General features: G+C 46.9%; 2 protein-coding genes across 2 annotated transcripts in view; one reads left to right on the top strand and one right to left on the bottom strand.

Moving 5' to 3' along the window:
• The window catches only part of LOC142385733 (mitogen-activated protein kinase 12-like), an 8,589-nt gene extending 6,690 nt beyond the window's left edge, over nt 1-1,899 (top strand). Inside the window, exons 9-12 of the mRNA XM_075472445.1 lie at nt 1-16; nt 236-314; nt 1,275-1,448; nt 1,758-1,899. The exon at nt 1-16 is cut by the window's left edge and continues 64 nt beyond it. Coding sequence (XP_075328560.1) covers nt 1-16; nt 236-314; nt 1,275-1,448; nt 1,758-1,822 — 334 coding nt within the window. The 3' untranslated portion in view covers nt 1,823-1,899. The remainder of the gene's footprint in view (nt 17-235; nt 315-1,274; nt 1,449-1,757) is intronic.
• Nucleotides 1,900-2,111: 212 nt separating this feature from the next.
• LOC142385095 (RNA polymerase II-associated protein 3-like) lies at nt 2,112-13,657 on the bottom strand. The gene is made up of 17 exons (XM_075471269.1): nt 13,528-13,657; nt 13,142-13,302; nt 12,691-12,858; nt 12,506-12,607; nt 12,257-12,384; nt 11,452-11,573; nt 11,309-11,379; nt 11,038-11,232; nt 10,752-10,879; nt 6,641-6,762; nt 5,884-5,954; nt 5,710-5,802; nt 4,487-4,683; nt 4,206-4,410; nt 4,028-4,125; nt 2,935-3,035; nt 2,112-2,556 (listed from the first exon to the last, which is right to left on the bottom strand). The coding sequence occupies exons 2-17, from the start codon at nt 13,292-13,294 to the stop codon at nt 2,471-2,473; spliced, it is 2,040 nt and encodes a 679-aa protein (XP_075327384.1). The 5' UTR covers nt 13,295-13,302; nt 13,528-13,657; the 3' UTR covers nt 2,112-2,470.
• Between the last annotated feature and the right edge of the window lie 257 nt (nt 13,658-13,914).

Here is a 13,914-nt window from a genome sequence, read left to right as displayed (position 1 = left end):
ACTACAGAACCAAGATGTAAGTCGTAACATCAGTTTTCATCAAACAAAGAGGGAAAATGTCCCTGAGTCACATTCAGCTTTATTTTCTGCAGATTCCTGTTATTTCTCCTGAGCTGGAAGCTTTCTGAGCTCCTGAATTCAATCTGAGCTCATTGGTTGGTCAGAGCCTCACAGGCCTTCAGTAGGAAAGTGTTCTCTAACGTAATTATTCTGTCATATTTCTCTCTGCCAACAGGCCAAAAACTACATCAGAAGCTTACCCAAAGTGCCCAAAAAAGATCTGCACAGCCTCTTCTCCAAAGCCGGCTCAAACGGTACGCAGACACACGCCCGTCCTGCTAGGGATGGGAACTGATCAGATTTTTACGATTCCAATTTCATTTCCGATTCTGCTTAACGATTCGGTTCTTTATCGGTTCCATTATCGATTCTCATTTGGAGAAAAAGGACAACAAACCGGTCGATCAGCATCAACTTTGTTTAGTTTAGAAGTAACACGAGTCGTGACCTCACAAACCCAACAACGGTGAGGTCCACATTGGTCTATCCTGGCCTGGGTAATTGAACTCTTCCTGCTCTGGTGAAAGGAGAAGCTGGAGGTAGAGGTGAACTGGGGGTAGTACCACCAGCCTCTGGCTCTGAGCCAGTCAGGCTCTGTCTCTCATGATTTCATCTAAATGTAATGCCTGAGAAGGCATTCATTTAACCTTAACCGTTACTAACAGCAGCTTTTACAATCAGGCAAATGGAGCTAACATGATAGGCAGTGCTTGTTAGTTAGTTAGTTACCTGCAGTGTTAGCCGAGGACATGCTAACGTTGCTAACGTTGCTAACGCTGCTGGGTTCAGATTCACCAACGTTAGTCCGGAGCGGATCGAAAACGCGACATTCATTCATAGTTATTGCATGTTGGTAGTATTTCCTCCCTTTGGTGAAATATTCACTTTGCAAGTTGCCCTGTTGTCGTCTTTTTTAGGGATGTGTAACCAAACTTTTGAGCGTTTGTTCCGCTTGGGCGCCATGTTTACTGTTGGCTGCTGGCTGCGCTGGACTCGCCACGCAACGCTGCGTGGTGACGTCATTCGCGCCCACTGGAATCGATAAGGGAATCGTTTGCCAAATCGCCAAAACGATTCCAAGGAACTGAAACACTGGGAACCGGTTCTCAACAAGAACCGGTTTTCCATTCCCATCCCTACGTGCTGCTGCTCCCAGACCGCCTCGGTGCCGACTTTGACCTTTGACCTTTCTGACCTGTTTCTGTGCACCGCAGCGGTGAGCGTCCTGGAGGAGATGCTGCTCCTGGACCCGGAGAGCCGGGCGAGTGCCTCGGAGGCGCTGGAGCTGCCCTTCTTCAGCGAGTTCAGAGACGGGGAGGAGGAGGCCGAGGCGCTGCCGTACGACCAGACCATGGACAACACGGACCTGCCGCTGGACCAGTGGAAACGTAAGAGAAGTGTTCGGGTCTTTGGGTGAAGCAGCCTCTGTCTGATCTTGAAATTAGCTTAAAAACCTCTTCAAATGTCAAAAAAAAGCTTGTTTCATATGATATGTGACTCAAAACAATTTGTTTTCAAGACTTTTTCATTTAACAAGATATTCCAGATGTATTGTCTCAAAACAAGTCCCTATATCTGGCTGAAATGCTGCTTGTTAGGCAGTTGTGTCTCATATTAAGTGTAATGAGATATTTTGACTAGGAATGAGACAAATATACTTGGTAAGACTTTGATAGCTTCTCTTCTTTCCGTTGCAGGTCACACGTTCACAGAGATTTTAACCTTCAGGCCTCCAAAAGACTCCAAGGAGACGTCACTTTGAGAGCAAACACCCAGAAATCCCATTTCTCTTCTTCTTCTTCTTCTAACTTTCTGTATTAGGGATCAATATTATTAGTTTGTCGTAGTCGTTTTAAAAATCATTAAAGCGTATTTGTTGAAATGTTTATGTGTGCGGGATTATTTAATCTGGAACTAAGGCTGAGGAAACCTGAAAAATGATCCAAATAACCTTCTTAAAGCAGCTTTGGCTCCATCTGGTGGTCATTATGTGGCAGTGCCGGTAGGTATCAGTCACGTGACTGAACCACAGATGACAACAGACACACAAATTACAAAAAACAACTTTATTTGCACTTCATCTCTGGGACTTTTGACCAAAATCTGTCCAATTTGAACGCTTTGATCTCCTGTGTGAGTTTAGCAGAACAGAACCGTTCATTCTTTGAACTCAAGTGCATAGAAAGATGATCCTCTGGATTCAGTTTGCCTCACTGTGTGAAAGTTATTCATATATATATATAGAGATAGATAGATGCAGAAATAAATGTTTACAGGGATGGAGGGTTGACACCGTTTTGTTGTTACTGGGCTTTGTTTCATTAATATGCACCAAAGGGAGCCTCCTGCCTGGTTCTGATGAACGAACAGTTCAGTTCAGTGTTCAGCTCTGAGATCCTCAGATCCATCATCACACGCCGTACTTCTTCTGCAGCGCCGCCACCAGCGACGGGTCCAGCTCGGCTCGGAGGAGGAAGTCGAACAGGTCTCTGAGCACTAGAGGAGCAGAAGGTGAAGTACGGGAGTTACGAAGCAAGAAGATGGAGATTAAACTTTCACCAAATGGAGACATTTTTAAATCCAGGTTAAAAACATTTCTGTTCTCATGTGTCTATGCATGAAATCTGCACGCTATCTTTGAACTTATCTGGACTGTTGCTGGTTTTTAAATTCATTTAAATGATTTTATTTGTTTCTCTTTATATTATTTTATGTATTTTTAATGCTTCTTCCACTCCCTGCTGCAATGCTTTTATTTTATGTAAAGCACTTTGAACTGTTTGTACATGAAATGTGCTATATAAATAAATTTGATTTGATTTGATGATGTAAGAAGATGGAGGAGCACAGAGAGGAGAAGAAGAAGAACTCCACCTTTCTTCTCCGGGGACGAGGTGAACATGACGGCCATGTCGAAGCGCCTCAGGCCCGACAGGCTGCGGAGAGTCTCCAGGAGGACGGCCGGAGCTTCGTTCCTGCAGAGAAGCTTCAGTTAATGTCTGAAACAGCCTGAACTGTGCTAGCCTAGAAATCTAGACCCCCCTAGCGACCGCAAATTGAATTTGCTCCCGGGCTAGTCTAGTCAGTTGTGGTCGTTTTGCGAGGCTAAAAATGGAAACTTAATCAGGCCAATCACATCGTGAGGAGCGGGGTCGGAGGCGGGGCTACCTGGTGACGACAGACGTGCGACGTTTCAGTGTGTAGTTCCAGAGAGAGGTAAACGATGGCTGCACCAGCCAACAGGCTTTAGATTTGGCTTTGGCAGCGACTCTAGAAGATTTAAATTTACAGTTTCCTTTGCGAGACGAACAGATAACTGCACTTAAGTTTTTCTCGTAAAAAACCTTAGACAAACTTTACAAATTCTGTTTGCCTTTGCCTGTGTTTTCAATCCCGGCACTCCGACCTGCGTTAATCTCTCAGCAATTGTTTGTTTTTCTTTCGAAGATATGAGCTGAATTTACAAGGACGCCAGAAATCCTAAACTGTGGTTTAGCTCCGTTCTTCCACATTATTGGCGTACAGTTTCTACATTAACAGATTGGAGTGCCGGTGTTGAAAACAGGCAAAGTCGAAAAGAAAAATCATATTCTTTCCTCTCTGACATTAGACTACACTCCACCACGTACTTTCCGTCGCGCTGACTACGTAATCCTTCTTCATCGCTCTGATTGGTTGTTGCGCCATCCTATTGCGTGGCGTTGGGTGCAGAGGCAACTTAACAGACCACCGTTTATCCCGCCCACACCAGCGTCACCAGACCCCCGTACAGCTTTTTGCTGTAGGGGTCTGGGTTGCTAGGCTAGAACAGTGTGAGAGCTGAGCAGGAATCGGGCTCATCATTTCATTTTTTGTCTATTTTTTGTATTTGTTGCACTGAAGAGAGCGAGGTGTAAAATTCCTCGTGTGTGTCCACATGCCTGGCAATAAAAAGCGATTCTGATTCTGATCTGGATAAAACGCTCACCTCATGTAGAAGGCGTGCAGCGTCCGCAGCAGCTGGCTCAGGATGTGCGGCTCCAGCGAGTTGTTGAAGATCTTGGCGTAGGCTTCGGGCCGGATTTGCTGCCAACACAGAAGAGACGTTAGCTTCAGACGGAGCTCTGAGGGACGCCGCAGCGGACGCCAGGAAGCATGGCGCTCACCCTCAGGTATCTGTAGATCTGCTCGGGCCGGTTCCCCAGCTGCCGGAGGTCCGCCTCCAGCTGGAAGCTGCTGGCGGGCGGAGGGGGCGGGGCTTCTTCTGCGGGCGGAGGGGGCGGGGCCTCTTCTGCGGGGGCGGCGGAGGCTTCAGGAGAACCGGAGGTTTCCTTCGGCGCCGGCGGGCCGGACTGTCGGCTGGCAGGACGTCTGGTGAGAACAACAAAGCGGCGTCACAGCGAGCTACGAGAGAAGAGGTCAGAGACGGGGAGGCGGCGCCGCTTACGGGTGGGATCCGTGCGGCGGGGCGTCCGCCGCCTCCTCCATCTTGATCATCTTGGCGCTGGGCGACGTGGACAGCGGGGAGGACCCGTCCTCGGCTTCCCTCGCCACCTCCTGGACCAGCGACTTGGACGCAGCCGGTTCCTCAGGCGCCGGCGCCTTCCCACTGATCTCCTGGATATCGATCCTCCTCAGAGGTTTCTGAAGGTCGGGAGAGAAGAAGAAGAAGTCTGATTAAGGACCTGCAGTCTGCTCAGGTCCTTCCAAGCAGCCACACCTTCTGCAACATTTTCTGCTTTTTTCCTCATTTTCAGCCCATTATTTCTTTGTTAAGCCACTTAACTCTGAGCTATGAACCATTCAGGCAGGAAAAAGGCTCCTAACTCCTGGATCTGGAGTCAGAGGAGCAAAACAAAAAATTATTACATTTTTTTTTACATTAATTTACTCAAATAGTGGCCTAAAGTTAACAGAAACAGAAATTTAATTATAATTTATTGTATAACAATTAATTTCCAACTACATGTGTATGATTGTGACAGCCATATTAAGTATTTTATGTGGTTTTTGGAGCATTTTGGTCATGAGACGCCTCTTATTTCTTTATATTGTGCATCCAAGCAGCTTAAGTGATCTTCAGCAATAGTTTCAACACTTTCTGAAGGTTTTTCAGAGTTTTTATTTGGACATTTTCTGCTTTTTTCCTCATTTTCAGTCCAGTTTTTCTTCGTTAAGCCACTTAACTCTGAGCTATGAACCATTCAGGCAGGAAAAAGGCTCCTAACTCAAGGGATGAACCAGTGTTGGGTCCAACTTAGCAAAGAAGCCGTTTTAAACTGGATCTTTAGGCACTTTGTTCCCAGCAGCCTGTCACAGAGACGCATCATCTGTTCCCATTTCTTTAGAAAAACAGCAAAGATAACACAGTGTGACAGACAGAAAACAGGTTTTCTGCAGCAACAAGGTGATTCCCAAAGAGCTGTCAGCTGAAAACTTGGCATATCTCAGCATGGTGTGCAGTATGTCCTTAAAACATCTGAGGAAACTGGACAAGTGGAGGACAGAAGAAGAAGTAAATCCCTGAACGTTTCCTCTGTTTCTGATGATACATAATGCTATTAAAGGTGCACATTTCCTTTATCAAACAGTGCTAAATAAAAACTAAATAATCCAAAGTAATTCTCTGGTTTCAGCAGGAGAAGCTGAAGCGCAGAGGTTGGAACTCACAGCCGAGCGCAGATGTTCTGGTTTGTCCATCGGCAGGACGGTCCTCCTCTGCGAGCCGTCCTCCGTCTGAAGGAGACCCCCGGACCCCGTCTCCTGACAGGAGAAGAGACACGGTGAGGAGCGAGTAAAAGCATGACAGGAGATAAATGGGTTAGTGGGGATGGTTTCACCTACCTGCTGCAGTTTCTGGAGCTCGTTCAGGGCCTGCTTGTTCCCTGGTTCAAGCTTCAACAGCTGCTGGAAGTCTGTGGAGCCACAGCAGAGGTGGAAGGGAGGGTCAACCCAGAATGGTCAGGGTTAGGGTTAACCAGCATTTAAACAGTTAACCATCATTTAACCTAGCCTGGCTGATGCGTCCACATCTGGATGAGATGGTGGTCTGGGAACTCGGTGGGCATTTTCTCGTATTTGAGGCGTGGTTTACGAATGCCTAGAGCCGTTTATTGGGCGCTACGAATGTCTATCAAATGGCGTCTGGTTCTTCCCATGCTGCTTTGCGAGCGATTCATAGCCAATTGTATCACTTATACCAGATGACGTATGTAGAGCGACAGAAATTCGACGAGGAAGAAGGCAATGAAATCTTTCAACGCCGAACGTTGCTCTTCTTTAAAAGTAAACTTGCGTTCTAAGCTACTTAAAACAAGGCTGCATCGAACGGTAACGTTGTGTCCGCTGCCATGTTGGATTAACACGCTACAAGCTTCGGTGTCGCGCAGAGACGTCGTCATCGTCTTGCTCCCCCCCCCCCCCGTTCTGTGATTGGTTCCCTAACTCAGGCAAAAATAAGGGCGGTGGTTTCCAGGCTGCCTTTGCAGTGTGAATGAAATCGCGCGCAAAGCAGCATGGGAATTCCCAGGCTACATTTAACCAGCATTTAAACATTTAACCCTGACAGACATGGAGGAGACGCAGCTGCGTGGGTTCCAACCTTGCTTGGCCTCCTCCAGCTTCCCTAACGCCGCCCTGGCCGTGCCTCGGCGGGCGAAGGCTTTGGAGTAGGTGTTGTCCATGGAAATGGCTTCAGTGCAGTCCTGCTCCGCCTCCTCATACCTGAAAGGACCCAAAGGGAGGAGTGAATACATGAAGCTGCCTCTGCACACGCTGGAGGAGTGAATACATGAAGCTGCCTCTGCACACGCTGGAGGAGTGAATACATGAAGCTGCCTCTGCACACGCTGGAGGAGTGAATACATGAAGCTGCCTCTGCACACGCTGGAGGAGTGAATACATGAAGCTGCCTCTGCACACACTGGAGGAGTGAATACATGAAGCTGCCTCTGCACACACTGGAGGCATGAATACATGAAGCTGCCTCTGCACACACTGGAGGAGTGAATACATGAAGCTGCCTCTGCACACACTGGAGGCATGAATACATGAAGCTGCCTCTGCACACACTGGAGGAGTGAATACATGAAGCTGCCTCTAAAGACACTGGAGGAGTGAATACATGAAGCTGCCTCTAAAGACACTGGAGGAGTGAATACATGAAGCTGCCTCTAAAGACACTGGAGGAGTGAATACATGAAGCTGCCTCTAAAGACACTGGAGGAGTGAATACATGAAGCTGCCTCTGCACACGCTGGAGGAGTGAATACATGAAGCTGCCTCTAAGGACACTGGAGGAGTGAATACATGAAGCTGCCTCTAAGGACACTGGAGGAGTGAATACATGAAGCTGCCTCAGCACACGCTGGAGGAGTGAATACATGAAGCTGCCTCTAAGGACACTGGAGGAGTGAATACATGAAGCTGCCTCTGCACACACTGGAGGAGTGAATACATGAAGCTGCCTCTGCACACACTGGAGGAGTGAATACATGAAGCTGCCTCAGCACACGCTGGAGGAGTGAATACATGAAGCTGCCTCTAAAGACACTGGAGGAGTGAATACATGAAGCTGCCTCTGCACACACTGGAGGCATGAATACATGAAGCTGCCTCTGCACACACTGGAGGAGTGAATACATGAAGCTGCCTCTGCACACACTGGAGGAGTGAATACATGAAGCTGCCTCTAAAGACACTGGAGGAGTGAATACATGAAGCTGCCTCTGCACACGCTGGAGGAGTGAATACATGAAGCTGCCTCTGCACACACTGGAGGAGTGAATACATGAAGCTGCCTCTGCACACACTGGAGGAGTGAATACATGAAGCTGCCTCTAAAGACACTGGAGGAGTGAATACATGAAGCTGCCTCTGCACACACTGGAGGAGTGAATACATGAAGCTGCCTCTGCACACGCTGGAGGCATGAATACATGAAGCTGCCTCTGCACACGCTGGAGGAGTGAATACATGAAGCTGCCTCTGCACACACTGGAGGAGTGAATACATGAAGCTGCCTCAGCACACGCTGGAGGAGTGAATACATGAAGCTGCCTCTGCACACACTGGAGGAGTGAATACATGAAGCTGCCTCTGCACACACTGGAGGAGTGAATACATGAAGCTGCCTCTAAAGACACTGGAGGAGTGAATACATGAAGCTGCCTCTGCACACACTGGAGGAGTGAATACATGAAGCTGCCTCTGCACACACTGGAGGAGTGAATACATGAAGCTGCCTCTGCACACACTGGAGGAGTGAATACATGAAGCTGCCTCAGCACACGCTGGAGGAGTGAATACATGAAGCTGCCTCTGCACACACTGGAGGAGTGAATACATGAAGCTGCCTCTGCACACACTGGAGGAGTGAATACATGAAGCTGCCTCTGCACACGCTGGAGGAGTGAATACATGAAGCTGCCTCTAAGGACACTGGAGGAGTGAATACATGAAGCTGCCTCTGCACACACTGGAGGAGTGAATACATGAAGCTGCCTCTGCACACACTGGAGGAGTGAATACATGAAGCTGCCTCTGCACACACTGGAGGAGTGAATACATGAAGCTGCCTCTGCACACACTGGAGGAGTGAATACATGAAGCTGCCTCTGCACACACTGGAGGAGTGAATACATGAAGCTGCCTCTAAAGACACTGGAGGAGTGAATACATGAAGCTGCCTCTAAAGACACTGGAGGAGTGAATACATGAAGCTGCCTCTAAAGACACTGGAGGAGTGAATACATGAAGCTGCCTCTAAAGACACTGGAGGAGTGAATACATGAAGCTGCCTCTAAAGACACTGGAGGAGTGAATACATGAAGCTGCCTCAGCACACACTGGAGGAGTGAATACATGAAGCTGCCTCTAAAGACACTGCAGAGGCTAAAAATCGAGGGTAAAAAGAAGTCATTTAAAATGACTTGTATCATTTGTGCAGTCTGTGGTTGCCACAATAATTGGAATAAGAGAAGATTGTCTCTTCAGCAACAGTGTTTTACTCACGGGAAGAGGCGAATTGAATGCTGTGGGCCACGTTTTCATCTACATCCGCTGGCGTCTTTGGCTGAGGGCACTTAAGTTAAAAACCCTCCCAAAAAGCCCTATGTCTGTTCGTTTCATTCTGTGGAGGGTAGACCTACTACCCAGCACCCGTATCCTGAGAAATGGCTCGGCTGTGAAGCTCCGGTGAGACGTCCGCGACGACAGCTAGTTAGGCATTCAGGTAAGTTCTCAGAACATACTTTGCCCTAACGCCAGTTAGCAGCTAGCTACATTTGTGGTAACATTCTGTTATCGACTGCTTGTCAACAGTTTTAAACGATTGTAGTTTAGGAGTAAACGTTTTAAAAACAGTGTTAATCTTAGTTAAGCCATGACAACACGGATAAATCTTAGTTTTAAACAGGGTGCTTGCTCTTTTTCCAAATTAAAATTACAGACTTTTTTAAAACTGATACTTTTTTTCCCCAAGACCTTAACTTTATGTGCTTGTAACTTGTGTGCCTACTTCATTGGGTGAGATTGTACCAACTGTGTTTATTAGAAATGTTCATTTTTATTGGCTAGCATTTAATGAACAAATGCATTATTCACAGTAAATTATGCTTTTACTGATGAACACGTTTGAAAACATAAAAATCACAAGTACATGTCAACAGACCTCAGCAGTGACGTTACGAAAATGTGCCAGACTGAGCTAAGCATGCGCTGATTGGATATCATCCCATTAGGCTGATACAGTACTGACCAGTTAGTAAAATGATAGTTTTATAGCCCACCTTCCTATTTCTCATCTCACAATGCCTTTGAGCATACTGTAAAGTTCTACCATACATTTATTTTCCATACTTTATGAAGACTTTCACACAAAATTCAAGACTTTTCAAGGTCTGGAAAACAGTGCTTCAAAATTCCATACTTATTAAGACTTTCAAGGCTTCAAGCACCCTGTTTAACTGAGTCATTATTTTCATAGAGGCATCAACCAGCAATGCTGCTGAGCCTGAGCCTGAGCCTGAGCCTGAGCCTGAGCCTGAGCCTGAGCCTGAGCCTGAGCCTGAGCCTGAGCCTGAGCCTGAGCTCGAGGGTGATGGACATCACGACATCAGAACACAGTGGGAGGATCAATACATGACCGAGCACGACTATGCTGCAAGACCTTTACACACATCAACATAGCGCTGCCTTGCTTACCTTCCACTAAATTGCAGCGGCGTGACTGCAGGATCTTCCCAGGCCGGCAATACAAGAGCATCCTGCTGTCCCCACAACTCCCTCCGTTGTGACCAAAACCCAAAAGTTGTGACCTGGAGAGCTGGCCTGGCTTGGGCTTACGGTGGCTTTTAAAAATAACTTTTGATCATCCAGTTTATCAGCAGGACGCGACCGACCTCTCCGCTGTGTAGGTACTGGTATGCTTCGGTGCTTTTAAAGTTTTCCATCGAAGCCCCGTCTACGCCTACAGATAAAACCATATGATTGAAAATATGGCCGTCCGTCACAGGGGGCCATCCGCTCTGTTATTAGCCTAGGGTGTAGTAACATTTCACCTCCACTACTACGAACAGCACCGCTCGTCTCTGCCCAGGTAACATCCATCTTACACTAGCTGACCGGAAGTCCCAACACAAAGCGGAAGAAAACAGGCAGTTAAAAATGGGCGGGGCGTAATCGGGTGAATGAAGGCCTGCCTGTGTCCTCACCTCTCCAGCTTCAGGAAGGCCATGGCTCTGTTGGCAGGAAGCAGGACGTTCCTGCTGTCCGCCTCCATCCCTTTGGTGTAGAACTCCACCGCCGCCTCATACTTCCCCTCTTTGAAATAAGCGTTCCCCTGAAAGACACGTGCACTCATCAGATGCTGAAGCACTGAAACATGTCCGGGACTGTTTAACTACAACAAGGCGTAACCATCATTTAAACATTTAACCAGCATTTAAACATTTAACCAGCATTCCATGAAGGACCATGTTTAACTACAACAAGGCGTACTCTGTCTTTGAACACAACTGCTTCCTGTTTCCTCTGCTGCTCCTCCAGCTGCTGCTCCTCCAGCTGCTGCTCCTCCAGCTGCTGCTCCTCCAGATGTTGCTCCTCCAGATGTTGCTGCTGCTCAGCATCTGCAGCGGCGGCCTCCTCCGGCTGCGCGGCGTCGCCCGGGACATCGGGCGCCGGATGTCGGAGGACCTGAACCAGCCATAAGGAGGACGTTAAAGCAGGAGACCACCGAAGGCTCGAGCCCCGTTCAAAGATGAGCACCGACCTCTTTGATTTTCTTCACTTCCTTTAGCGCCTCCAGGTTCCCAGGGTCCAGCTGGAGAACCATCCGGTAATCTGTGCAGAAACAGAGCAGCGCCGTCACCTCGGAGCGCTCAGCTTAAACTCTCTCTGGAAACCGTGAGCTACCTTCTAACGCAGACTCAGATCTGTTCAGCGCAAAGCGAGCTGCTCCCCTGCGAGCGTACGCCTTGTAGTAGCTGCTGTCCAGGGCGATGGCCAGGTTACAGTCGGACTCTGCCACAGCGTACCTGTGACACGGAGACAAGAAAACCGATGGAACCAGCATTTAACCAGCATTTAACTATCATTTAAACATTTAACCAGCATTTAACCAGCATTTATCCAGCATTTATCTAGCATTTAACCAGCATTTAACTATCATTTAAACATTTAACCAGCATTTAACCAGCATTTAACTATCATTTAAACATTTAACCAGCATTTAACCAGCATTTAACCAGCATTTAACTATCATTTAAACATTTAACCAGCATTTAACTATCATTTAAACATTTAACCAGCATTTAACCAGCATTTAACTATCATTTAAACATTTAACCAGCATTTATCCAGCATTTAACTATCATTTAAACATTTAACCAGCATTTATCCAGCATTTAACTATCATTTAAACATTTAACCAGCATTTAAACATTTAACCAGCATTTAACCAGCATTTAAACATTTAACCAGCATTTAACCAGCATTTAACTATCATTTAAACATTTAACCAGCATTTAACCAGCATTTAAACATTTAACCAGCATTTAACCAGCATTTAACTATCATTTAAACATTTAACCAGCATTTAACTATCATTTAAACATTTAACCAGCATTTAACCCTCATTTAACCATCATTTAACCATTTAACCCTCATTTAACCATCATTTAACCATTTAACCCTCATTTAACCCTCGCTGAGGACGCACTTCTTGAGTCTGAAGAAGGAGGTCGCTCTATTTGTGGGCAGCACGGGGTTGTAAGGATCTGCCTCCATCCCTCTGGTGTAACACTCTACGGCATCGTCATACTTCCCCTCCTTAAAGAACTTGTTGCCCTGCGAATAAAAGCACGACCCAGAGTAAAACATCACCACACGGGTTCTGCCTGTGCTCCACATCTGGTGCTTTATGCTCCACATCTGGTGCTTTATGCTCCACATCTGGTGCTTTATCTACCTTCTCCTTGTCAGCCAGCGCTCTGTCCTGATCCACCTCTGAGTCGGACTCATTGGACTCTGCGTGAGATTCCTCCTTATCCATCTCTTCCAGAGCTTTGTCCTGCAACCACAAGAAAAACCCATCTGTAGCAAACCGGCCTTCAGTTCTACGCCTGCGTTTAGAGAGTTCAAAGCTTCAGATACCACATCAAACTTGTCCCACGATCGGTAGTCGTAGGCTTTTATTCTCGAAGCTTGTTGGGCCTCCTCTGCTTTTGTGTCACCATGGCCGGTCAGCTGCTTCTTCTTCTTCCTCCTCTTTTCCCTCATCTTGGTTTTGAAGTCCTTGTTTCGCACAGGTGGGAGATTTTTCTGCAACACAAAGAGACAACGAGTGGCTGATGGGAAACCACATCTGCTCCAGGCGTCTGTCTCTGTATGTTCTGCAGCAGGAGCTTACCTGAACCATCATTCCATCATTTAACCATTTAACCAGCATTTAACCAGCATTTAACCAGCATTTACCATTTAACCAGCATTTAACCAGCATTTACCATTTAACCAGCATTTAACCAGCATTTACCATTTAACCATCATTTAAACATTTAACCATCAGTTAACCATCATTTAACTCTGTATGTTCTGCAGCAGTTACCTGACCGTCCTGGCTTCCCTCCGTCCTCAGCTCCTGGTCCTTCTCCTTCATGTCCGCCTCCCAGCTCTGCAGCTCCCGCATGAAGCTGTGCAGGTCCTCCGCGTTCTGCTTCATCTGAAGCTGTAACTCAACGGCTTTGCTCCCCCCGGACATGCTGCCTCCTGCGAAACAGACATTTGTTTTTTGGGACAAATTCTTAACACTTTTGTTGCTGTTGTGCTTTTATCTTCAAGTCCAGGTTTGCAGCAGCTTAGTGGAAAACACGAGAATCACGCTGTCGTGCTTTCCGCAGCTAGCAGCTAGCTAGCCGGCCGGCAGAAACGCCAAATATATGGAGAACAAAGCAAAGGGAAAGGACTCTATGTTACTTTTACTTGGTAAAATACCTGTTGCTTCCTTCCTGGCTTAAAAGTTAAAACGTAGTTGCTGCTGATTGACAAAAAACTACAAAAAAAAGAGTCGTTATTCACAGCTTTCTGTTTACGTTCGGAGCCATGACAGCGGAGTCCCGGCAGCCTTTGCGCTTCTTGGAACGTAAACGAAGATCGTCTATATTAACAAACCGGTCGTTTTCACTCCACAAGCGTAAAGTAAGATAATACGCTTACAAATAATAGGACTGGATACAGAAGGCTAACCCCCCAAAACAAGATATTGCCACAGTTTAAACAAAACTGGCCATGTAACATATCTTCTCAAAGGCATGAATTATTTGGAAAATGCGCTGTACAGGTTACGTGAGTCGGTTCTCATTTTGGTCCACAGCAGTCTTA

The sequence above is a fragment of the Odontesthes bonariensis genome, chromosome 8 (genome assembly GCF_027942865.1).
Source record: "Odontesthes bonariensis isolate fOdoBon6 chromosome 8, fOdoBon6.hap1, whole genome shotgun sequence".
Taxonomy (NCBI): domain Eukaryota; kingdom Metazoa; phylum Chordata; class Actinopteri; order Atheriniformes; family Atherinopsidae; genus Odontesthes; species Odontesthes bonariensis.
This window is presented reverse-complemented; position numbering and strand designations above follow the sequence as displayed.

What these genes read in the sequence shown, in the direction of transcription:
- LOC142385095 (XM_075471269.1), bottom strand. Translation starts at nt 13,294, where the DNA reads ATGTCCGGGGGGAGCAAAGCCGTTGAGTTACAGCTTCAGATGAAGCAG. An exon ending in TCCTTCTTCAGACTCAAGAA is followed by an intron (nt 11,574 to 12,256) that starts GTGCGTCCTCAG and finishes TCCGTGTCACAG; the next exon opens with GTACGCTGTGGCAGAGTCCG. An exon ending in CTCGTCCCCGGAGAAGAAAG is followed by an intron (nt 2,557 to 2,934) that starts GTGGAGTTCTTC and finishes CTGCTCCTCTAG; the next exon opens with TGCTCAGAGACCTGTTCGAC.